Source organism: Theropithecus gelada, chromosome 7a (assembly GCF_003255815.1).
Source record: "Theropithecus gelada isolate Dixy chromosome 7a, Tgel_1.0, whole genome shotgun sequence".
NCBI classification, from domain to species: Eukaryota; Metazoa; Chordata; class Mammalia; order Primates; family Cercopithecidae; genus Theropithecus; species Theropithecus gelada.
This window is the reverse complement of record NC_037674.1, coordinates 9,586,517-9,612,641: the sequence shown is the minus strand read 5'-3', so window position 1 is coordinate 9,612,641 and position 26,125 is coordinate 9,586,517. Positions and strand designations below refer to the sequence as shown.

The 26,125-nt window shown below is 39.0% G+C and overlaps 1 protein-coding gene across 7 annotated transcripts in view; it reads left to right on the top strand.

Annotated features, from left to right (window-relative positions):
• Nucleotides 1–26,125, top strand: part of SLC12A6 (solute carrier family 12 member 6) — a 106,408-nt gene that overhangs the window by 7,437 nt on the left and 72,846 nt on the right. Inside the window, exon 1 of one of the 7 annotated variants that reach the window (XM_025389596.1) lies at nucleotides 13,178–13,687. The exons of the other annotated variants lie outside the window; for them this stretch is intronic. Coding sequence (XP_025245381.1) covers nucleotides 13,570–13,687 — 118 coding nt within the window. The 5' untranslated portion in view covers nucleotides 13,178–13,569. Of the gene's footprint in view, nucleotides 1–13,177; nucleotides 13,688–26,125 lie in introns of those variants that run through there. 7 annotated transcript variants of the gene reach the window in all.

Below are 26,125 nucleotides of genomic sequence, written 5' to 3'. Positions count from 1 at the left end.
CTTTCTGAGCTCAAGCAATCCTCCACCTCAGCCTCTTGAGTAGCTGGGAACACAGGTGCACACCGCCATGCCCAGCTAACTTTTTTTTTGTAGAGATGAGGTTTTACCATGTTGCCCAGGCTGGTCTCGAACTCCTGCGTTCAAGCAGTTAGCCCACCTCAGACTCACAAAGTGCTGAGATTACAGGTGTGAGCCACCGTGCCTGGCCTTAGATTTTTTTTCTTTAAAAAAAGCTTTTCAGTATCACTTGTCCAAAACATTTTGGTTGTAGACCTAAACTGTTTTTCCTTTCTTCTCTATACTCCATAGCCAGATTAAACTTTATAATATACTGCTTTACACCACAAGAAGCAATCAGCCAAATCCAGAATATGGAAAGTCTTATTGAATAACTAGATTCTGGCTCAAGCCTGTAATCCCAGCACTTTGGGAGGCCGAGACGGGCGGATCACGAGGTCAGGAGATCGAGACCATCCTGGCTAACACGGTGAAACCCCGTCTCTACTAAAAAATACAAAAAACTAGCCGGGCGAGGTGGCGGGCGCCTGTAGTCCCAGCTACTCGGGAGGCTGAGGCAGGAGAATGGCATAAACCCGGGAGGCGGAGCTTGCAGTGAGCTGAGATCCGGCCACTGTACTCCAGCCTGGGCGACAGAGCGAGACTCCGTCTCAAAAAAAAAAAAAAAAAAAAAAAAAAGAATAACTAGATTCTTCAACAAATAATTGGGATGGGGCGGAAGAGGAGTGATGGGAAGAGAGGGAAAGCTGTTACAGATAAAAAGAGCCATTTCAGCCAGATGCAGTGTGTGAACTTGGTTTGGATTCTGATGTGCATAAAACAAATGAAAAAAGATACTTTTGATACAAGTGGGGGAAATTTGAACATGTACATGGTATTAAACAATATTAAGAAAGTGTTAATTTTCTTAGAGATGTTTATGACACTGTGGTAACGTAAAGCTGTTATCTATACAGATATATATTGAAGTGTTTACAGGTTAAATGAAATGTACTCCAGCTCCTTCTTCCCCACTCCGCCCCAAAAAAGTTGGGGAGAGAGAAACAAAACAAGATTAGCAACTGTTTATAATTTGTTGAAGTAGAGTAAAAGGTACATTTTACTATTTCTTAGCTTTTATCTTTGAAGTTGTCTGGGAACTCTCTGAGCTCAAGTGATCCTCCCACTTGGGTCTCTCAAAGTGCTAGGATTGCAGGCATGAGCTGCCATGCCGGGCCAATTTTTAAAAAGGTTAAATTACAATTAAAGGATTTTCTTTTATTGAGTGTGTCCTAGAATACTGTAGATATTTGATTAAGTATCAGTGATTGATACAGTGATTACCTCAACTTCTTGTCTTTGATCTTTGGTGGTCTCTTCTATGTCCTCACTAAGTCTTTCCATCATGAGCCCAAATTCTTCTCGGTGGCATGTTTCTAGATTCCAAATTCTCGTAAATGTTGATATTACCTTTACTGGAATGGAAGGAAATAAAAGAAAGAAGGTACTCCTGCAAACTGGGAACCTTATGAAAGTCGTGCTTTCCCATTTTAAAGCTGTTAGAAGAAGGGGAATGTTTCTAATGCTGACATTTAAGGCAACTTGTAATGCTGTAAGCTTTTGAATTATGGCTGCTGCTTCTTTTGCCCTTCGTGTCTAACATATACTTCTGGACTACTAAGAACTTTGTGCAAATTATAAAAGGGCACCCCTTTGTACCCTGAGCCATCATGGCTTCACTGGAGAAGGGCAAGCTGGATTTCAACCCCCTTCCCCTTGCCCTTCTGGCTTAATGCCCTTGTGCACGGTCTACAAAGCTGTAGCTGGTGAGCTTGATGTTTCAGAATAATGAAGTTACATGTGTTTAAGTTTTTGGTGATGTGTATTTCTGAGGAGTAGGTATGAAAGTTTGGAGAGCTATAGTGTAGACTTATGAGCATTTCAATTTTGTGAATGTTAAAACAATGTATTCTTTTAATGAAGTTTTATAAGTTTTACAAGTATATGGAAAAACAAGCAGCTATTCTCTGTTAAAACCCTGTAATTAGTGCTTCAGTGTATATATATATATATATATTTTTGAGACGGGGTCTAGCTCTGTTACCCAGGCTGGACTTGGGTAGGCAGTGGCTATTCAGAGGCACAACTGTAGTACGCTGCAGTCTGGAACTCCTGGGCTCAAGCGATCCTCCCACCTCAGCCTCCCGAGTAGCTAGGACTACAGGCATGCGCCACCATGCCCAGCTAATTTTTGTATTTGCTTTTGGTAGAGATGGGGTTTTGCCACGTTGCTCAGGTTGGTCTCGAACTCCTGGGCTCAAGCGATCTGCCCACCTCGGCTTCCCAAGCTGCTAGGATTACAGGTATGACGCACTGCACCTGGCCCTGGTATACTTTTTAAGAATCTTAACAATTACATTTGAAGGTACAAGTACAAAACTGCAGAACATACACCATATACACATGCATACAGCACCTTGCCTTAATGGCAGAAGTTCAATACCTGATTAGTAGGAAACACTATCACCATATTTGCTCAGCTCTAAGGTGTGTACATTACCGTATTTTAACATTTCTGATAGTCAGGTGCCTTTTACTTTTGAAGAATCTTTAAGCTACTGTTAAAGTGGAATTTATACTTAACGAGATTTCAGAATCAAATCAGTATTGTAAGTCAGTCAGTCTGAGGGGCTATGTGAAACCTGAAATTTTGAAGTTACCTTTGGATGTCTTAACTGAAAAAAATGTAAGGGCTGAAGGTTTTTTCTTCTTAAAATACCAGTTTTTGTAGTTGAAAACCATAGAAATAGAAAACAAAAGCCACATTGTTAGGAAATGACAGGTCTTAATTCTAATTTTAGTCCTTTTTTTTTCTTTTTAAAATTTCCTGTTATCTTAGCTCAGAGCTGGGTTTCGGTCTCCAGTTTTCTAACTAAATTAACCAGTGGCAGTTTTTGTTTATAGTTTTATTATGGCATTGCTAATGCTCGTTATATTTGTCGTGGACTTGAGCAAGAAACTCAATTGATGACATTCATCTGTTTATAGTCATTACCATTTGGTAAACAACTTTAATTTTTGGCAGAGTAGCACCTGAGTTTCTCTCGTTTTACCAGACAGGTCAACATTTACTTTGGGGTGAAGCTATTTATTTTTCATATTGCTAGTTTAAAAAAAAAGAGAAGAGAGAACACTAATAAGTTAAAAACTCTATGTACACATGTACATTTTTCACTTTGAGGAGCTATGAGAAATAGAATCTAACCAAAATTTACCTTTATTCTATTTTGAGAGCATTTGCATTTACCATATTTAATTTTTTCTTTTTTTTTTTTTTTTGAGATGGAGTCTCACTCTGTTGCCCAGGCTGTAGTGCAGTGGGGCTATCTCAGCTCACTGCAGCCTCCGCCTCCCAGGTTCAAGCAGTTCTCCTGCCTCAGCCTCCTGAGTAGCTGGGATTACAGGCATGTGCCCCCATGCCCGGTTAATTTTTGTATTTTTAGTAGAGACGGGGTTTCACTATGTTTAGGTCTCGAACTCCTGACCTTGTGATCTGCCTACCTCGGCCTCCCAAAGTGCTGGGATTACAGGCATGAGCCACTGTGCCTGGCTAAAGTTGTTGTTGTTGTTAACAGCCTTTTTTCACAGCTGGCTAATTTACATCCTAAGATACATGCAAAAGATTATGCTCAGTTTATTTTTTTCTGGTTCAGCAGCATGGTACATTTCAAATGAAATTTTAAGAATTGATAGGAATAGAAAAATGTTCTTCCCTATTAGATGAGGTCAGTTCTTTTCCCTTTTGAAAAATGATCAGTTTTGGTATTTTTTCATTTTTAAAAAAGTCATTTTATTCTGTACTAAGATGAAATTTGTCTTATCCAGGAGAAACCTGAGGTTGATAAGGTTAAGTAACTTGCCCAAGGTCATACAAATAATAAATTGAAGAATAATGAATTGAACCCAGGCACATGTAATTCTAAGACCAGCATTTTTGTCATTACATTGCATTTTCTCTGGTACGCTAATAGTAGTTGGCCCTATTGAAACATTTATTAAGACATAATTGCTAGCCTGGGCAACATAGTGAAATCTTGTCTCTACAAAAAAAAAAAAAAAAAAAAAGCCGGGTGTGGTGCTGTGCACCTGTAGTCCCAGCTACTTGGGAGGCTGGGTTGGAAGGATTCCTTGAGTCCGAGAGGTCAAAGCTATAGTGAGCCATGATCATGCACCTGCACTCCAGCCTGGGTGACAGAGCAAGACCCTGTATCAAAAAGAAAAGTAATAAAATGACATATTATCTGAATAACTTAAATTCTATGTTCCTAAAAGGAAATCTGGCATAAGGATATGTATTTCATTGTCTTTTACACAAATTATGTGCCTAGAGCAGTGTAGTAGTGCTGAGTTACATCAACAGTTATTGATTTAGTTACATTAATCCTTCTGTCCTAAAGCTAACGAAGATTTTGACCCAAGTCTCAGTAGATCTAAAACATTTTGTTTTGGGTTGTGTTTTCATTTTCCTTTTCTCACATTTTTAGAAATATGTCCTTAGTTTCAACAATATGTTGCTTAATGTCAGATTTATTTTCTATATACTTTTTTGTGTTGACTAGGAGCCCATTTTTAATCTAGCAAGCATTTCTTTATTTTTATTATTATTTTTTTTTGAGACAGAGTCTTGCTCTGTCGCCCAGGCTGGAGTGCAGTGGCCGGATCTCAGCTCGCTGCAAGCTCCGCCTCCCGGGTATACACCATTCTCCTGCCTCAGCCTCCCGAGTAGCTGGGACTACAGGCGCCCGCCACCTTGCCCGGCTAGTTTTTTGTATTTCTTTTTAGTAGAGACGGGGTTTCACCGTGTTAGCCAGGATGGTCTCGATCTCCTGACCTCGTGATCCGCCCGTCTCGGCCTCCCAGAGTGCTGGGATTACAGGCTTGAGCCACCGTGCCCGGCCCTAGCAAGCATTTCGTAATGGAAGAATGAAATGTCTTAGATCAGAAGCGAAACCCTGAGTCACTCAATGTCTATGTTCATAGCTGCCAGTGCTACCTCTTTGGTTGGTGATTCTTAGGTTCTGTCTGTCATACCTGGGCTATATTGACGTCAGACTAAGGAAAAAGGTGGCAGCCTTTTATAAAGAGTTGTGATATTGTGAAAGAGGCAACAGTGGAAACTGAGGACTCAGAGGCATTTGATAATGCCTGCTTTAGTATTTGGATCATCAGCCGAAGTGGCTGAAGTAGCTATCAAATTAGCTAGCCATCAGCTATCCTACTCTATTCTTTCCTCTAGTGAAGACACAACTTTTAGGTCTCTGAAAAAGTAACTGGGCAAGTGGTGTTGTGTTGTGTTCTCAAGGTTCATTCTTTGCTTATAGTGCATTAGACATGTGATCCTAGTTTTATATTGCCTTTGAGTCTATAGTTAATTGGATAAGACCGTGAGCTCCTTGGGCAGGAACAGTGTCTTGCTCTCCATTTCATTCCTATTTCTTGGCACATAGTGGGCACTCAAATATTATTGAGTAAATGCATGATCCTTTCAGTCTCAGTTAAAGCATGAGATTTTCCTGAGGCTTTTAACTTGGAGAACTCTTTGCCCTTCTTACTCTACAATATGATGAATCCAACAGAAAATAATGTCTTTTAGATATTTATAAATATGTAGATCACCAACCAAAGAGGTAGCGCTGGCAGCTATGAACACAGTCATTCAGTTACTCAGGGTTTCATTTCTGATGTATGACATTTCATTCTTCTATTTTTAGTTTTAGCCCCCAGATTCATTATATATTCACCACTGATAACATCTCATAAAAATCCATTTTCATAGACAGTTTCAAGTCAAGATTTAAAAGGCTTAAGCTGTAAGCCTTTGCCATCCCATGATAGTTGGTCTTTACCAAAGTAATTGATTCATTCAATTCTTTTAATAATTTTATACATAGTAAGGCAAAATTTAGAATTTGTGATCATTTTTATATTTTTCACTAACGTTTCCTGTCTCAGTTGCAGAGGGATAAAAGGGTTTGCTGAATATGATAAATAAGGAAAATGTGTGTACATCTTCTACTTAAGAATGAGACTGTACCTTTCAGACTCCAGCTATAGTAGTAACCCTAAATGTAAGTGGTGAACTGCTCATTCTCCTGTAAGATGTTTACAGCATTTTCTAACACAGAACTATTTAGAGTGTAGTACAAGACAGTGCTGGCCCATGAGCTGTTTATTATCTGTGAGGAGATAAGTTCGGAAATTGAGTTTTTAGAAACTTGCATAGCAGTTTGATAGAACAAATTTATGTCTGTCAAATCACATAATAACAAATTGGGGCTTATATTTGGTATATATTTTATTTTTCTAGTAATTCATTTTTACTGTTTTTTAGCAAAATTATTTGCCCATAATGAATTGGAAATTCAAAGAAAAAAAAAGTTCTTTACCAGAGATAATTTGCAAGGCAGTGTTCTAAAACAGTGGTTCACATCCTTTCATGTTCGCCTAACCTTCTAAATGATATCGCACTCGAAGGGGTGCGGAGTGTGGAATGGAGACTGCTGTTTCCTTACCAGTAGCCCTCTGATAGAGAATCCTTATATTGAAAATAATTTCCCACTGACTTTCCCTTAATTGTTTCAATCTTTTCACTAAATCTAACTTAAATTGTTTTTCTTTAATAAATGGGTTTAATAAAACAAAATACTGGTTATTATGAGTTCTGAGCTATGCTAGTGTAACATATTAAGTTGCAATGTCAAAATACTACCCCAAAATAGACCTATTCCTCTGAAGAATGGGCATGCGAACTGTTTTTTAGCAGATATAATATAGTCACAAATAATGTGTTTTACTGAAACTAATTAGTAACATAAATACAATATGTATAAGATTTGGCCTAATATGTAAAGCTCTATGGGAGTAATGCCATTATAAATGCCCCTTTTGCCCTGGCCTGACCTTTATACCTTATTACTTAAAAATACCATAATTTTTTTAAAGTATAAAAATGTAAATATTTCATACCTGTATGATTCCTGTTTATCGTTGAATAATAATTCATCGTGTGCCATATACTACAGGTTGGCTATTTTATTGATGGATACCTGGGCTGTTTCCTGCTTGGGTTGTTATGAATAAAGCTGTTATATACATATTTGTTTGAATTTTTTGTGGACTTATGCTTTTATTTCTCTTGGGTAAAAATACTGAGAACAAGAATTGCTGGTTCTTAGGGTAGGCATGTATTTTTGATTTATAAAAAACTACTGGAACTTTTTCCAAAATGATTGTGCCATTTTACACTCCCCACTGATGTTTGTGCTGCGTCTTTACCAAAAGTCTTTTTTTTTTTTTTTTCTTTTTTGAGACAAGATCTCACTCCGTCACCTAGGCTAGTGTGCAGTGGCACAATTAGGGCTCACTGTAGCCTCAACCTCCCAGGTTCAAGCAATCCTTCTGCCTCAGCGGGGACTACAGGTGTGCAGTAGCACACCTGGCTAAATTTTTCTGAATTTTGGTAGAGAAAGGGTTTCACCATGTTGCCCAGGCTGGTCTCAAACTCCTGAGCTCAAGCAGTCCTTCCACTTTGGCCCCTAAAAGTGCTGGGATTACAGGCCTGAGCCACCATGCCTGGATGCCAACAGTCTTTTAAATCAGCAGTCCCCAACCTTTTTGGCATCAGAGACTGGTTTCATGGAAGACAATTTTTCCACAGAGTAAGGTGGGGGACAGGCATGGTTTTGGCATGAAACTGTTCCACCTCAGGTCATCAGGCATTAGATTCTCATAAGGAGCACATAGCTTAGATCCCTCGCATGTGCAGTTCACAATAGGGTTGGCACTCCTATGAGAATCTAATGCTGCCGCTGATCTGACAGGAGGTGGCGCTCAGGCAGTAATGCTTGCCTGCCTCTCACCTCCTGCTGTGCAGCTCAGTTCCTAACAGGCCAGGGACCAGTACCAGTCCATGCCCAGGGGTTGGGGACCCTTGTTTTAAATTGTGATTTTAATTTGCATTTCCCTGATGGCCAGGGATGAGCACTTTTTCCACGGTTTTTAGTGGTTTCCATATCTTCCTTCGTCAGTTGTTTAAATCTATTGCCCATTTTATTTGTCTTCATATTATTGAGGTGTAGGGAATTTTTATATCTTCTAGATACAGATCTCCTTTGTCAAGTATATGTTTTGTGAATATTTTCTCCCAGTATGTGACTTGCTTATTCATTTTCATAATGGTGTCCATTGTATTTTTTCAACATTTTATTATGAAAATTTTCTTTTTTCTTTCTCTTTTTTTTTTTTTTTTTTTTTCAGAGTTTTACTCTGTCGCCCAGGCTGGGGTGCAGTGATGCAATCTCAGCACATTGCAACTTCCACCAGCCCGGGTTCAAGCAATTCTCCTACCTCAGCCTCCCAAGTAGTTGGGATTATAGGCGCCCACCATCATGCCCGGCTAATTTTTGTGTTTTTAGTGGAGACGGGTTTTCACCATGTTGACCAGGCTAGTCTCAAACTCCTGATCTGAAATAATCTGCCCGCCTTGGCCTCCCAAAGTGCTAGGATTACAGGCGTGAGCCACCACGCCCAGCCTATTATGAAAAATTTCAAGCATACAGGAAGTCGAAAGACTTATAGTGAACACCCATACACCCACTACCCAGATTCTATCATTAACATTTTATTATATTTGTCTTTTTACATAAGTGTCCATATATCCTATTGTATGCATTTTAAGGTAAATTGCAGAATCAGTTCACCTCCCACAAATACTTCACAATGTATTATTATGAATTATAACTTATAATTCATAATTATGAATTAGAATTCAGTAACTGCAGCTTTTTTCTTTTGAAGTAAACTTCATACAGTGAAGGCACAAGTTTGTTTTTTTTTGTTTTGTTTTTTTTTTTGAGACAGAGTTTCACTCTTGTTGCTCAGACTGGAGTGCAATGATCTCGGCTCACCGCAGCCTTCGCCTCCCAGGTTCAAATGATTCTCTTGCTTAGCCTCCCCAGTAGTTGGGATTATAGGCATGCGTCACCACACCCGGCTAATTTTGTATTTTTAGTAGAGACAGGGTTTCTCCATGTTGGTTAGGCTGGTCTCGAACTCCTGACCTCTGGTGATCTGTCCACCTCCACTTCCCAAAGTGCTAGGATTATAGGCATGAGCCACCAAGCCCAGCAAAGGCACAAGTTTTAAGTGAACATTGGCTGAGTTTTGACAAATGCATGCACCTGTGGAATCCTAAACCCCATCAAGATGTAGAATGTTACCATCACTCTAGGAAGTACTTTCAGAACCAGTCCCATTTAATCTGTATCTCCATTCTTCCAAATCCAACCATTGTCCTGCTTTTTCTGCATCATAGGTAGTTTTGTCTGTTCTAAAACCTTATAAAAGTGGATTCACATATTATGTACTCTTCTGTTTAAAGTGTCTTTCACCTAGCCATAAGGTTTTTGAGATTCATCTATGTCATTGAACATATCAATAGTTTATTCCTTTTTATTGCTGAATAGTAATCCTTTGTATGACTATATTACACTTTATCCATTCTCTTGTGAATGTGTACCTAAGATGTTTCCAGTTTTTGGATATTATGAATAAACTGTTGTGAACATTTTTGTACAAGTCCTTTTGTGGGAATATATTTTCATTTTTAAGGGTAAATACCTATGAGTGGAATTGCGAGATTATAGGGGAAAGTGTCAGACCCTTTTCCATAGTGGTTGTACTAATTTATACCCCCAACAACAGTGTATGAAAGTTCTTCTTGTTCCACAGTCTTGCCAAATTTGGCGTTTTTAGTCTTATGAATTTTAGCCATCTTGTTGAGTGTGTAGTGATACCTCATTGTGATAGTGTATTGTACTTTAAATAGCTATTTCTCACATCCCACCTTCCTTAATCACTGTCCATGAACATCACACACCTCAGCTTTACTAATTTTCTCTCAGCTTTTTCTGTACTACTTTAACTTTGCCTTCAATTTTCTATGCCCCTGCACTTTTATATATAGTTCACCATAGGAGAGAACCTGTGCAACCAAACCAGTGCTATTAGGAGCCAATGAAATAAAATTTAGGTGAGTGTTTATGACTTTTCTTTCTTTGAAACATACTCTATGTTGCCTAGCTCAGGGCATTAGAGGTTTTAAAGTTGAGTTTCACCATTTACAGTGGTGACTTTGGGCAAGTTTCTTAGCCTAATGTTTCTGTTTTTGGGCTGATTAAATGAGATCGTGATGTAAAATTTCTAGTGCAATGCAGAGTACAAACTAGATCTTCACTGATTTCCTTCTCTTTTAGAAGTGGTATATATTTGTAGGGTTTTCTTTTCCTTTATTTTATTTTATTTATTTAATTTTTTTTTTGGAGACAGACTCTTGGTCGGTCGCCCAGGCTGGAGTGCAGTGGCGCAGTCTCGGCTCACTGCAAACTCCACCTCCCAGGTTCACGCCATTCTCCTGTCTCAGCCTCCTGAGTAGCTGGGACTACAGGCGCCCGCCACCATGCCCGGCTAAGTTTTATTTATTTATTTATTTATTTATTATTATTATTATACTTTAAGTTCTAGGGTACATGTGCATAATGTGCAGGTTTGTTACATATGTATACTTGTGCCATGTTGGTGTGCTGCACCCATCAACTCGTCAGCACCCATCAACTCGTCAGCACCCATCAACTCGTCATTTACATCAGGTATAACTCCCAATGCAATCCCTCCCCCCTCCCCCCTCCCCATGATAGGTCCCGGTGTGTGATGTTCCCCTTCCCAAGTCCAAGTGATCTCATTGTTCAGTTCCCACCTATGAGTGAGAACATGCGGTGTTTGGTTTTCTGTTCTTGTGATAGTTTGCTAAGAATGATGGTTTCCAGCTGCATCCATGTCCCTACAAAGGACACAAACTCATCCTTTTTTATGGCTGCATAGTATTCCATGGTGTATATGTGCCACATTTTCTTAATCCAATCTGTCACTGATGGACATCTGGGTTGATTCCAAGTCTTTGCTATTGTGAATAGTGCTGCAATAAACATACGTGTGCATGTGTCTTTATAGCAGCATGATTTATAATCCTTTGGGTATATACCCAGTAATGGGATGGCTGGGTCATATGGTACATCTAGTTCTAGATACTTGAAGAATCACCATACTGTTTTCCATAATGGTTGAACTAGTTTACAGTCCCACCAACAGTGTAAAAGTGTTCCTGTTTCTCCACATCCTCTCCAGCACCTGTTGTTTCCTGACTTTTTAATGATCGCCATTCTAACTGGTGTGAGATGGTATCTCATTGTGGTTTTGATTTGCATTTCTCTGATGGCCAGTGATGATGAGCATTTTTTCATATGTCTGTTGGCTGTATGAATGTCTTCTTTTGAGAAATGTCTGTTCATATCCTTTGCCCACTTTTTGATGGGGTTGTTTGTTTTTTTCTTGTAAATTTGTTTGAGTTCTTTGTAGGTTCTGGATATTAGCCCTTTGTATTGTTAGTAGAGACGGGCTTTCACCGTGTTAGCCAGGATGGTCTCGATCTCCTCACCTCGTAATCCGCCCGCCTCAGCCTCCCAAAGTGCTGGGATTGCAGGTGTGAGACACCTCGCCTGGCTTGTCTCTTCCTTTAAAAAAAAAAAAATGTTTATTCCAAAACAAGGCCAGTATTCTTGCTAGCTTAAATCAATGATCAACATGATTGTGCTTTTACATTTACCTTCTTTTTTTCTCTTTAATCCTCCCTTCCCCCTACACACTTCCTGGCCTCTGGTAACAACCATTCTACTTTCTATCTTCATGAGATCCACATTTTTAGCTCCTATGTATGAGTGAAAATGTGATATTTGTCTCTCTATGCTTGGCTTATTTCACTTAACATAATGACCTCCAGTTCCATCCATTGTTGCCGCAAGTGACATTATTTCATTTTTATGGCTGAATAGTATTCTGTTGTGTATATATTCCACGTTTTCTTTATATACTCATGCGTTGATGGGCACTTAAGTTGATTCCATATTTTGGCTGTTGTGAATAGTGCTGCAAGAAGTGGTATATAACTGAATGAATAAGAATTCAAAGCATCATTGCTTCAGTTAAATTTAGCACAACCTTACTTGTCAGATGGAAGGCATTGCCAATAACAGAGGCCTTATACTACATCATCAATATGGACATTACACAGGGTTCAATTTACTGAACTGCCCTACTAAGTACAGAGGTGGAACCTCATACTCTAAAGTTGTCAGTTGAGAACTTGATACAGTTGTCTGATAAAATATATCAAGAATTAAATATTTAAGTATATGCTAAAGGAACTATACACCACTTAAAGGGATTTTCTGGGACTTTTTTTATTTTCTTTGAAACAACCACTCTGTACAATACAAAAGTTCTGAACTCTTTAAACATATATATATGTATTTTTTTTCTTTCTTTTTTTTTTAGACAGTCTCGCTCTGTTGCCTAGGCTGGAGTGCAGCCGCCAGATCTTGGCTCACTGCAGTCTCCGCCTCCTGGATTCAAGGGGTTCTCCTGCCTCAGCCTCCTGAGCAGCTGGGACTGCAGGCATGCGCTGCCACGCCCAGCTAATTTTTGTATTTTTAGTAGAGATGGGGTTTCCCATGTTGGCCAGGCCAGTCTTGAACTCCTGACCTCAGGTGAACCGCCCACCTTGGCCTCCCAAAGTGTTAGGATTACAAGCGTGAGCCACCGCGCACAGCCGTATCTTTCATATTCTAGGTTGATGTAGTGCCAGCCTTTCTTTAAAGAGGACAGTATAAAGTGAACCGTTCCTGGCCGGCACGGTGGCTCATGCCTGTTTATCCAGCTCTGTGGGAGACCGAGGTGGGCGGATCATTTGAGGTCAGGAGTTTGAGACCAACCTGACCAACATGGTGAGACCGCCGTCTCTACTAAAAAAAAAGAAAAAAAGAAAAAAAATTAGCCGGGAGTGGTGGCGCATGTCTGTAGTCCCAGCTACTTGGGAGGCTGATGCAGGAGAATCACTTGAACCCGGGAGGCGAAGGTTGCAGTGAGCTGAGATGGCGCCATTGCACTCCAGGCTGGGCAATAGAACGAGACCCTGTCTCAAAAAGGGGGAAAAAAAAAAGTGAACTGTTCCCTAATCTTTCTTGTGTGAAAGATGAGGGCAGAGGTTGAGATCATGACGTGCAGATAAGGATGACAACTTCAGTTAGTGAAGGAAATAAATAGAGGAGCAAGCGGTGGACAGTAGTTCACTGTGAATTCTGTCCAGTCTCCAGGTTTCGGCAGCTTTGGGAAAGCAGGCTAAACTGTTCTTGGGGTTCTTCAGGTTAATAACAATAAGCGAGGGTGGAGTGCTTAATCCTTTTAAGTGAATGATAAACACTGTGGAAGGCGTGTCTTCAAGCGCTCCACTCCCTTAGGGCTGTAGGTCACGTGAGCTTAAAGTACTTCCCGAATCCCAGCCGCTGTCTCCTATGGGCAGGAATCACAGTCTGAAAGGACAGCAAGGAAGAGGTAGGCAGGGAAAACTAATTGGAAGGAAGTTTAAATACAGAAAGAGCAAAGTATTACCTAACTATAACAATGCCACATTTTACTGTGACTAAGGTAGAGGACCCAGAGGAGGGGGCAGCGACTTCCGTCTCTCAAGAGCCTAGTTTAGCAGACATAAAAGCCCGGATTCAGGACTCAGATGAACCAGGTGAGTACGCAACTTGGGAACTTTTGGAACCTATGAAATTTTTCATGAAAGAGGTAACTAGAATATCAAAATTCAAAATGCCTTCTTTAGGACAGAGGAAAGTGTTGTGGTTGAGGTGTTTTTCAGTTACTTGTTTCACTCCCCTGTATATCTGATAACTTCTCTTACTTTTCTCACACACTGGTTTGTTTTTACCCACAATGAGTTCTGTGTTCATTACCAACAGGTGAAACCGAATCAGTGGCAATGTTTGAAGAGTTTTCAAGCAAAAAGAAAGGCACAGTAGAAGTCAATTTATGTGGAATTTAGAATTCACTTTTTCCTCACAGTTTAGATTGTATCTGGAGAAGACTTTTAACCCAACGAGTGGATGACATTTAAACCTAGTAGTTTATATAATATTATATAAAGAGGGAGTATGGTTCAGTAGTTTTGTACCGTGGACTTTGACTGTACTTGTGACTTCTCAGGTTATTCAGTATTTTACCAGAGTTTGCCAGCTTAAACAGTAATTCAGTAGTGAATGGTCTAAGAATTTATTAATGGCAGAACAAAAGTACAATCGATGGTCATTGTGGTGACTAGCATAGCATCAGGTTAAAAAAAGTATTTCATGAATGTGATTATCCCTGTTACTTTCTTTAAATGGTAACAGTTCACACTTGCTAAGGGAATTGTGGTTTTGAATTTTTAAACAAGCAATTAAATCTTTGTTAATATTACAGTATTAAATATAGTTGTAATTTGAAGGCCCTTATTTTTCAAGTCTGTAAATTGTGAGCAGCTTCTTTGGTTATATGAATTAAGGATAAGGGAATAAGCTCTCAAAATTACTTTTATGTTTTTGGAGATGGAGTCTTGCTCTGGATGCAGTGGGGTGATCTCGGCTTACTGCAACCTCTGCCTCTCAGGTTCAAGCGATTATTTTGCCTCAGCCTCCCAAGTAGCTGGGATTACAGGTGCCTGCCACCATGCCCAGCTAATTTTTGTATTTTTAGTAGAGACAAGGTTTCACCATTTTGGCCAGGCTGGTCTCAAACTCCTGACCTCAAGTGATCCCTCGCTTCAGCCTCCCAAAGTGCTGCGATTACAGATGTGAGCCACTGCATCCAGCCTCAAAATTACTTTTAATCCCATGATTCTATTATTTTCACTTTCCTTTATAGCATGTAACACATTGCAGTTCCTGGTGTAAACAGCGGTTGGTTATTTTTTCTTAAAACCATTCGAGAATTGTTATGAATCTTATTTGAAGATACAAACTGTTAAGGGAAATGTTCCTTTTGTTTTTTCCTTCTAGTGAGAGAATTTATTAGGGGAATATCAGAAAAAAAATTTTATGTAAACTCTTTGTCCCCAAAGTTATTTTCATTTCGCTGAATAGGATGATGGAAAGTGGAAAGCAAGTTTAATCTACTTTGACCTTGAGTGTGATTCTCTACAACTCCACTTCAGCTCAATTAGGTTCTCTCTGAGGCCTGTGCATATTTATTTATTTACTTATTTTTTACTTAATCCCAAATGTGATAGTAAGGCTTACGTGTATTTGAAGCTACACTTTCTTTGTTGCTTATGTTTTCCCTCCTTAGATATTAATCCATTTAGGCTCTTGTCTTTGCTATTGTCTTCATTAATTTCATAAGTTACATTAATTTCATAAGTTTCATAAGTTACAAGTCCATCTGTACCTCATTTCATTTGTTTTTTAAATTTCCTTTCTCCACCACTTCTACTGTCTTTTATTATTTCATCTTTACTAGTCCCATTATGTTTGCAGAAATTTGCTTTCTTCAGATTATAAGAAAGTGTTAAAATCATTCAATCTGTTAGCAACTACCTGTAAAAGCCGTAAAAATTTGATAGTACCCAACTTTGTAATGAGTGACATTATTAGGCTTAATTTATTTTCTTCCATAGTAATTGCTTTTAACAAGAAGAGACAGATATGATCTAAATTGAATTTAATAAGCATTTTTACTTTGGCATTTTCCATAACAGCCCAGAAAATGCCTACTTGAATAAACTATTGCTTAGCAAGTTAACAACTACTGGTAATATATTATCTAAATTGCACTTGCCTTTATTATAAGGTTAAATTCAAGGGTAGGAAGGAGGGAAATGTGAGAACAATCTAAAAGCTATTTTTTTTTTAAACCTAGGAATAAAATGTTTTTGAAGATACATGATATTTTGGAGCGGTTGCTTTTCATGCAGTGAGTTTTATCCCCTTCTCCTAAGTGTAAAAAAAAAAAAACAATTTTTTAAAAAACTGATCATGGTTTTTTTCACAAGCACGTCCAACACTGGCCAGTTATATAACCAGTAGCCTTTTTCATTATTTTTTCTTCTAAATTTGTATGGAGAGAAAAATATGTAGTGTCGTATAAACTGAACATGTTTAGAAAGTAAATCATCCTTTAAAATTTGTTTTTAAAATATGAGATTTATTTGAACGGGACAGATGAGGAATTTGAGATAAAATGAAGTGTGAATATAGATAATCTAATTTTTTGAAAAGGTATACTTTGGAAATATTGTGGGCTCAGTTACCACTGCAATAAAATGAGTCACATGAATTTTTTTTTTTTTAATTTGAGATGGTGTCTCACTCTGTCGCTAGGCTGGAGTACAGTGGCGTGATGTTCGCTCACCGCAACCTCTGCCTCCCAGGTTCAAGCGAGTCTCCTGCCTCAGCCTCCCAAGTAGCTGGGACTACAGGCACATGCCACCATACCTGGCTAATTTTTTTGTATTTTTAGTAGAGATGGGGTTTCACTGTGTTAGCCAGGATGGTCTCCTGACTTTGTGATGCACCCACCTCTGTCTCCCAAAGTGCTGGGATTACAGGTGTGAGCCACTGCACCTGGCCGTCACATGAATTTTTGACTTCCTACTGCATATAAAAATGATATTTATACTATACTGTAGTCTGTTAAGTGTGCAGTAGCATTGTGTCTTTAAAAAACAATATACATACCTTAATTTAAAAATTATTATTTTTTTATTTTTTTAAAGACGAGTTTTGCTATATTACTCAGGCTGGACTCAAACTCTTGGGCTCAAGTGGTCCTCCCCTCCTGCCTCAGCTTCCTGAGTAGCTTGGACTACAGGCATGTACTACCATTCCTGGCTCTAAAAAATGCTTTATTACCAAAAAATGCCAATGATCATCTGAGCCTTCAGCGAGTGATAATCTTTTTACTGGTGGAGGTGGAGAGTGTTGGCTCAGTGTTGATAGCTGCTGCAGGGTGGGTTGCTGAAGGTTGTGGTAACTGTGGCAATTTCTTGAAATAGAACAACTGCATGAATTGACTCTTCCTTTTATGAAAGATTTCTCTGTAGCATGCAATGTTGTTTGATAGCATATTACCCGCAGAACTTCTTTCAAAATTGGAGTCAATCATTATAAACCTTGCTGCTTAGTTTATGGAATATTCTAAAATCCTTTGTTGTCATTTCACCAGTGTTCACAGCATCTTCATCAGCAGATTTCATGTCAAGAAACTACTTTCTTTGCTCAACCATAAGAAGCAACTCCTTATCCATTCAAGTTTTATCATGAAATTGCAGCAATTCAGTCACATCTTCAGGCTCCACTTCTAATTCTAGTTCTCTTGCTATTTCCACCACATCTGCATTATTCCCTCCACTCAAGTCTCAAACCCCTGAAAGTCATCCATGAGGGCTAGGGTCTGCTTCCCAATGTTAATGTTGATTTTTTTTTTTTTTTTTTTTTTAAGGCTGGTCAAGTGAAGGAGTAGGAGTGAGAGAAGGAACAAACAAATCTATAACTGGTTGTGATCAGTTAGTTGTAAACACCATTGCACTCACCAGCCTAATGTTGATATTTTTACTTTTTCCCATGAGTCACAAATGTTCTTAATGCGATCTAGGATGGTGAATCATATTCACTGTACTTTGCCCAGATCCGTCAGAGGAATCACTATCTATGGCAGCTACAGCCTTAGAAAATGTAATTCATAAGTAAGTCGGAAGTTGAAATAATCGCTTGATCCATAAGCTGCAGATGGATCAAAGATGCTGTTGTTGATGTTATGCTGGCAGGCATGAAAACAACATTGATCTCTGTACATCTCTGTCAGAGCTCTTGAGTGACCAGTGCATTGTCGAAGAGCAGTAACATTTTGAAAGAAATCTTTTTTTCCTGAGCAAGGCTCAGCAGTAGTCTCAGCAGTGGGCTTGCGGTGGCTCAAGCCTGTAATCCCAGCACTTTGGGAGGCCGAGGCGGGTGGATCACAAGGTCAGGAGATCGAGACTATCCTGGCTAACATGGTGAAACCCCGTCTCTACTAAAAATACAAAAAAAACTAGCCGGGCGCGGTAGCGGGCGCCTGTAGTCCCAGCTACTTGGGAGGCTGAGGCGGGAGAATGGCGTGAACCCGGGGGGCGGAGCTTGCAGTGAGCCGAGATCGCGCCACTGCACTCCAGCCTGGGAGACACAGTGAGACTCCGTCTCAAAAAAAAAAAAAAAAAAATATTCAGTAAACCGGCTGGGCGCAGTGGCTCACGCCTGTAATCCCAGCACTTCGGGAGGCCAATGTGGGTGGATCACCTGAGTTCAGGAATTCAAGACCAGCTTGGCCAATATAACGAAACCCTGTGTCTACTAAAAATACAAAAATTAACTGGGTGTGGTGGCACATGCCTGTAATCCCAGATACTTGTGAGGCTGAGACAGGAGAATCGCTTGAACCCAGGAGGTGGAGGTTGCAGTGAGCTGAGATTGGGCCACTGCACTCCAGCCTGGGCAACAGAGCAAGACTACGTCTCAAAAAAAAAAAAAAAAAAAAAATCAGTAAACCATGCTGTAAACAGATTAGCTGTTATCCAGGCTTTGTTCCACTGAGCATAAGCAGAGTAGATTTAGCATAATCCTTTTGTTTGTTTGTTTGTTTGTTTTTAAGAGACAGAAGTGTCACTATGTTGCCCAGCCAGCCTTGAACGCTTGTGCTCAAGTGATTGTCCCAACTCAGCCTCCTAGTAGCTGAGACTGCAGATGTGCACCATTACACCTGACTTGTTGTATAGTTCTTAAGGGTCTTAGGATTTTCAGAACAGTAAATGAGCATTGGCTTCAATGTAAAGTCACCAGCTGCCTTAGCCCCTAACAAGAGAGGCAGCCTGTCCTTTGAAGCAAGGCATCATCTTGTCCTTTCTAGCTATGAAAGTCCTAGGTGGCAACTTCTTCCAACATAAGACTGCTTCCTCTCCCGTGAAAATTTGTTGTTTAGTGAAGCCACCTTCATCATTGATCGTAGCTCAGTCTTCTGGATAACTTGCTATAGCTTCTGTAAAAGCACTTGCTGCTTTCCCTTGCATTTTTACGTTTTGGAGATGGCCTCTTTCCTTAAACCTCATGAACCAACTTCTGTTAGCTTCAGACTTATTTTGCGCTCTAATCAATTCTCTTGGCCTTCATAGAATTGAAGACCAAGAGACATCTTGGGTCTTGTTCTGGATTAGGTTTTTGCTTATAGGAATGTTGTGGCTGGTTTGATCTTCTATCCAGACCACTAAAACCTTCTCCGTATCAGCAATAAGGTTGTTTAGCTTTCTTATCATTTATGTGTTCACTGGAATAGCACTTTTAATTTCCTTCAAGAACTTTTCCTTTGCATTCACAACTTGCTGTTTGGTGCAAGAGACCTAGCTTTTGGCCTGGAGGCTTTTAACTTACCTTTCTCACTGAGCTTAATCATTTCAAGCTTTTGATTGAAAGTGAGAGATGTCCAACATCTTTTCTCTTGAAAACTTAGAGGCCATTGTGGGGTTATTAACTGGCCTAATTTTAACATTGTTGTGTTTCAGTGAATAGGGAGGCCGGAGGCGAGGGAGAGAGACAAGGAAGCAGCTGGTTGGTGGAGTGGTCAGAACACACACAACTTTTATGGATTAAGTCTTCTGTGGGTGCAGTTCATGATACCCCAAAGCAATTTCAATAGTAACAGCAATTTCAATAGCACAGATCATCATAAACAAGTATAGTAATGATGAAAAAGTTAAAAATATTGCAAGAATTACCAAAATTGTGACAGACATGAAGTGAGTACATGGTTTTGGGAAAACAGCACTAAAAAGACTTGCTTGACATAGGGTTGCCACAGACTTTCAATTTGTAAACAAACAAAAAACCCCAAAGTATCTGTGAAGCACCATAAAGCACAGCACAATAAAACAAGGTATACTTGTATATTAGAACCCTGCTTAATTTGGGTTTCCAAGGGAAAAGCAGAAACTCAGACTTTCCTTACATCTTTCTTGACTGTTTTCTTCCTACCCATTCTGTTTTCTCAGCAGCCAGTGCACAGAAACAGTACTTAACCACACACTGTATTATAATAATCTGTTTACTTGATTCTCTCCCCTGGTACACTGATTATAAGCTCCTTGAGGACCTTGTCAGATGATTTTCGTATCTCCAGGTCCTAAGGTAAATATCTGGCATGTAATAAGCAACTCAGTGAATAAGACATGCTCCGTGCCTTTTTTATTCATCAAACATATGTTCAGTGTAAATATGTCAGGTATTGTACTTACCTTTTTCCTAAGGCTACAGAAGTATAAGATGTACAGGAGGATCCCCACCAAAGGCAGCAGAATGAGAGTCAGAGACTTCACTTTAAATCCCAGTCCTACTATTACTAATTATTAGTAGTGATAATTTGTTATTAATTATTACTTGAGTGACTTTTGCCAAGCTGTTTAACTTCTCAAAGCCTACTTTCCTTCACTGATATAACAGAGAATAACAGTACCTGCTTTACAGGGTGGTTGTGAGGATTACATGGGATTATGTACCATCTGTAAAGCACTTAATACATATGTGACAGCACTGAAAAGTAAGAACTACCTTTAGTGGTTTAATAAGAAAAAGAAACAGATTTGGATAACAGATAATGGACGGAGCCCTGGACAGGTATCTCAGAGGAAGGGACACAATTCTTGCAGGAAGGTTTAGAGGCAATGATAAACAAAAGGAACAATACAAAGGAATGAGAGCAGGGTATAGCGCATGGGAAATAAAAGTTTAGGGTAGTTAGCACATTGGGTATCTGGTAAAGAGATAAGAGATGAGGGAGAGAGGTAGATTGAGGCCATTTATGGAAGTGTTATTAATTTCATCCTCTCCCCACTCTGTGGGATAGTGGGTGATTATTGCCTTTTTAGTGATAATCTGAGGCTGGTGAATAAGTGACTTGCCTCACGCCACATGGTGAGTAGCAGAGCCAATGTTCAACTTCTGAATTCTCCGTGCTCCCCACTATACCATGATGCCAAATCCTAGCTTTTTACTAATAAGAAGAGGTTACTTGATGTCTTAATGTGCCCGAGCCACAGATTTTGATGTGAGCATTATCAAAACTGTGATTTTTAAAAATAGGACCAATATAACAAAGTTTTACTGATTATTACATTTACTTAATCAGATATGAATGTTCCATTCATTCATGTATTTAAATATTTATTCCCACTGCTTCACTTTTTGGCTAGCCTGAAAATACATGTATTAAAAAATAAAAATAAATATCATGGTTAGTATTTTTGTGAAATAATTGTTCGAGATTTTCTCCCCTGCTCCTCATATCTTATATTGCCTGTGGATTAGGCAAATTTGAATTGATGAACTTGCCTTCACTGGACACAGATTGCAGTTTGGAAGATTTTCCCTCCTTTAAAATAAGGTTCTAAGGACATTTTTAGAAATGGACCTATAGAACAGTAGAGAGAGGAACCTATACTGGTATTGAAGAGCGTCTCCAAATAGTAACTCACAAGTGATACAAATGGTAGGAGAGTAAACTATGAGACACATTTCTATTAAATCCACAGGATGTTAGACTATTAACTAAATAATTGTTACCCATGAAAGCTTATGTTCTAAAAAAGGTGATTTGGCTGGGCTTGGTGACTCATACCTGTAATGCCAGCACTGTGGGTGGCCAGGGTAGGCAGATCACTTGAGCCCAGGAGTTCAACACCAGCCTGGACAACATGGCAAAACCCTGTCTCGACTGAAAACACACACACACACACACACACAGATTAGCTGGGCATGGTGGTGTGTGCCTGTAGTCACAGCTACACGGAAGGCTGAGATGGGAGGACTGCTTGAACCCAGGAGTTGGAGGCTGCAGTAATCCATAATCATGATACTGCACTCTATCCTGGGCAACAAAGTGAGACCCTGTCTCAAAAAAAAAAAAAAAAAAAAAAAAATTATCTCCTTTTATTCACTAACATTAAAATAGATTCAAATAGACAACTACAGAACTTCTCTGTGTCAATAAAAATCTTTTCTATAGTGACAATTGAAAAGCCTTTCATTTTCTAGTCCTTTTAACAATTCACAGGAGGCTTTTACCAGTCTAACTAACAGAAATTTAGGTCTGCATGCTTTAAAATCTCAGGGTCAAAAGTTTATCCTTTTTTAAAGTTGGCTCTGTGAGGCATGTTTTCCTGCCTCCTTCCCCAACCCTCTGTATCCAACCATTGCCAGAAATACTAATACCTCTCTGAAATATCTTCACGATTCTTTTTACTATATCTAAGACCTTAATGTAAGAATATAAATTTGATTCCTTTCAGATTTTTACATCTTAAAACTTTGTTTAGATTGTGACCCTTCTTCTCATATTACAATCTCAGACACTTTAATTTCCTATTTGAATGCTGTTATCACCGGCTTTTTAGATCTCTCACTTCCAAAATTTTTCTAGCTTAGTGTACCAATCCTCTGTGAACTGTCTGCTACTTTTGCCCCACGAGAGATACACCAGATTTCAACTGATTTAATTCTATAAAGATAAAAATTTCTATAAAGTATGCATATTGATTAATTTTTAAATTCTATAGTCAAAGCAATATTTAGGAATATAAAAATATATTAAGTATAACTTTAGTGTATTATAAAATATTCAAAAGATTTTTAAATTTCGGGCTGGATTTAGACATACGGCATAGGTTAACAAATTGATTATAAGCTGGTAAATTTAAAGAATCTAGAATTTCTTGCTTTGGCCAAGTATTTCCCTTGAAGATACTTCTCCCCTATGAGGGGGAAACATGATACAACTGTACAAAAATTTCAGGAATATAATACCCACTTCACTCCTCTGAGAAAATTCAAGAAGGGGTTTTGGCCAAATAACAAGTGACCTAGAACAGAGATCACAAGATGAAAGGGACAGAAATAATGGGAAATGACAGACTCTTTGGGAATGTATTATGTAAATACTAAGTATGGTTTTTAACCAAAGGATGCATAGTTCAGAGAACAATAATATTTACAATATGATAAGTAAGTCAGGGCAGAACCTCAAAACTGTGGGAACAAAAGGAAGTAACAAGCCGGGCGCGGTGGCTCATGCCTGTAATCCCGGCACTTTTTAAGAGGCTGAGGTGAGTGGATCACCTGAGGTCGGGAGTTCGAGACCAGCCTGACCAACATGGAGAAACCCCATCTCTATTAAAAGTAAAAAATTAGCCGGGTGTGGTGGTGGGCGTCTGTAATCCCAGCTACTACGGAGGCCAAGGCAGGAGAATCGCTTGAACCGGGGAGGCGGAGGTTGCGGTGAGCCGAGATTGCGGGCAACAAGTGCGAAACTCCATCTCAAAAAAAAAAAAAAAAAAAAAGGAAGTAACAGCTTTCCAATTAAGGTGAGGAGAGGAAAAAGCACCAATATGCACATGAAAAGATGCTCAACATCATTAGTCATTAAAGAAATGCACATCAAAACCAAAATGAGATACAGTTTTTTCACACTCACTGGGATGGCTATAATCAAAAAGACAGACATCAAGTGTTGGAAAGGATGTGAAGTATTGAAACTCTCATCCGCTACTAGTGACAATGTAAAATGGTACAACTACTTTGGAAAACAATTTGACAGTTTCTTAAAAAGTTAAACATAGAAATACCGTATGTCTCAGTAATTAAGTATATTTTCACACAAACACTTGTTCAGGAATGTTCATAGCAGCATTCTACACAATAGCTAATAAAGAAGTAACAGCCCAAATGTCCTCCAGCTGTCGAATGAATAGATAAAACGTAATATAGCCATATAATGGAATATTATTTGGCAATAAAAACAAAGTACTGATTCCTGCTATAACATGTATGAAGCTTGAAAATGCAAGTTAAGGAATCTAGTTACAAAAAAAACACACATGTTGTATGATTCCATTTATAGGAAATGTCCAGAATAGGTAAATTTATAGAGACAGAAGTTAGATTAATGGTTGTTTGGTCTGGATAGGGTTGGGGGAGAGTGAGATGGGGATTGCCTGCTGATGGGTAGAGGGTTTCTTTTAGTGGGGAGACCAAAATGTATTAGATTGTGGTGACAGCCACACAACAGTGTGACTATATTAAATGAACACTTTAAATGAGTGAATTATATGATATTGTCTTAGTGTGTTTCATGCTGCTATAACAGAATACCACAGACTGGGTAATTTATAATGAACTGAAATTTATTGACTCATGCTCTGGAAAGTCCAAGACCAAGGTGCCAGCATCTGCTGAGGGCCTTCGTGCTGCATCTTCCCATAGCAGAAGGGCAGAGAGGGTAAGAGGGAGTGAGCGAGAAGGGGACCAAACTCCCTGTTTTGTTACAAACACTCCTGATAATGACATTAATCCATTGATGAGGGTAGCCTAATTACCTAATGGCCTAATTACCTCTAATTAGTCCCCCACCTCCCAATGATGTTGCGTTGGGGATTAAGTTTCCAACAGATGCTTTTTGGGAGGATATAGTCAAACCACGGCAAGTCTGTAGTTTATGTTTCAAAATGTATTTTTTTAAAAAGGAACTAGTATTGATAACACACAGCAGCTTGCATGAATCTCCAAGGCATTAGGCTAAATGAAAAAAAAGACAGTCTCAAAAGTTTATATATTATATGATTCCATTTATATTTTCTAAATTATTGAAGATCATGACACATTTACTATTCAAAGTATGTGTGTGTATACATACATACACAATAAAAACAACGTTTTTTAAAAATTCCAGAACACAGTATATATAATAATAGTTTCTAGTTTAATGTCTAGGTTTAAAACTTTAGGAAATGTTACATTCCACTTACATTAAGCAGTTAACCTTTGACTGTAACAGGAAATCAATATAGGCTCTTAAAATATTGGAAATGTTCACAGTAGTCTCTTAGTCCCCCTAATTCCCCTTTTAACTCCTTAGTTTCTAATTTGGTGTTTAGGCCAATTTTCTCCCCTTCTTGTTAAGAAGATAGTCTCTTAGGGTCATGTTTATTTTTCCAAAACCGTCTTTAAAATGAAGAAAATGTGAAATATGTTTCCACAGTGCATGAAAAATCATTTGGATTATCCACAAAACCAAAGAATGACATAATTTTTTTTTTTTTTTTTTTTTCTGAGACAGGGTCTCCCTTCTCCCCTCTGTCACCCAGGTTACCAAGTGCAGTGTCATGATTATGGCTCATTGCAGCCTCAGCCTCCTGGGCTCAAACAATTCTCCCACCTCAGCCTCCCAAGTAGCTGGGACTATAGACATCCACTACCACGCCAGGCTAATTTTTAATTTTTTTGTGGAGACAAATCTCCCTATGTTGCCCAGGCTGGTCTTGAACTCCTAGGCCCAAGCAATCATCCCACCTCCACCTCCCGAAGTGCTGGGATTATATAGGCATGAGCCACTCTGTCACCCAGGCTGGAGTACAGTGGCACAATCTCAGCTTACTGCATCCTCTACCTCCTGAGTTCAAGCGATTCTCCTACCTCAGCCTCCCAAGTAGCTGGGATTACAGCCTCCCACTACTAACCCTGGCTAATTTTTGTATTTTTGGTAGAGACGGGGTTTCACCATGTTGGACAGGCTGGTCTCAAACTCCTGACCTCAAGTGATCCACCTGCCTCGGCCTCCCAAAGTGTCAGGATTGCAGGCATGAGCCAGCACACCTGGCTAGCCCGTAATCTTCTTTATACATAATTTTCTTCAGTAGTATTTACAACAGCCTCAAGATCCATCCTCCTTTGTTATTTCTTGGTGAGATTTTTTTTTCTTTTTTTTTTTTTAACTGTGTAAGTAGAGTTCTCTTGTATCATTTATACTTTTCTTGGCTGACCAGTTTGTGGATTTGGCCCAATAAACTGTCTTTATATTATACTTTGGGCTTTAATAAATCTACTCTGGTATTATGCTCACTATGTTCTCACTATTATAGGCTGAGAAGAAAATTACAACTATAGGTTGTATAAGTTATAGGCTGTGAATTAGAATTTTAACTTCATCACTGCTGAGTTCTTCAACTTCTAGTGAATTTATCTCCACATATTTGGAAGAATTTCGACACAACTTGATCTAATGAATTCAGAACACAGTTTACCTCATTTACATTTTCTTTATACAAATCTGAGCTCAAACAAAAAAG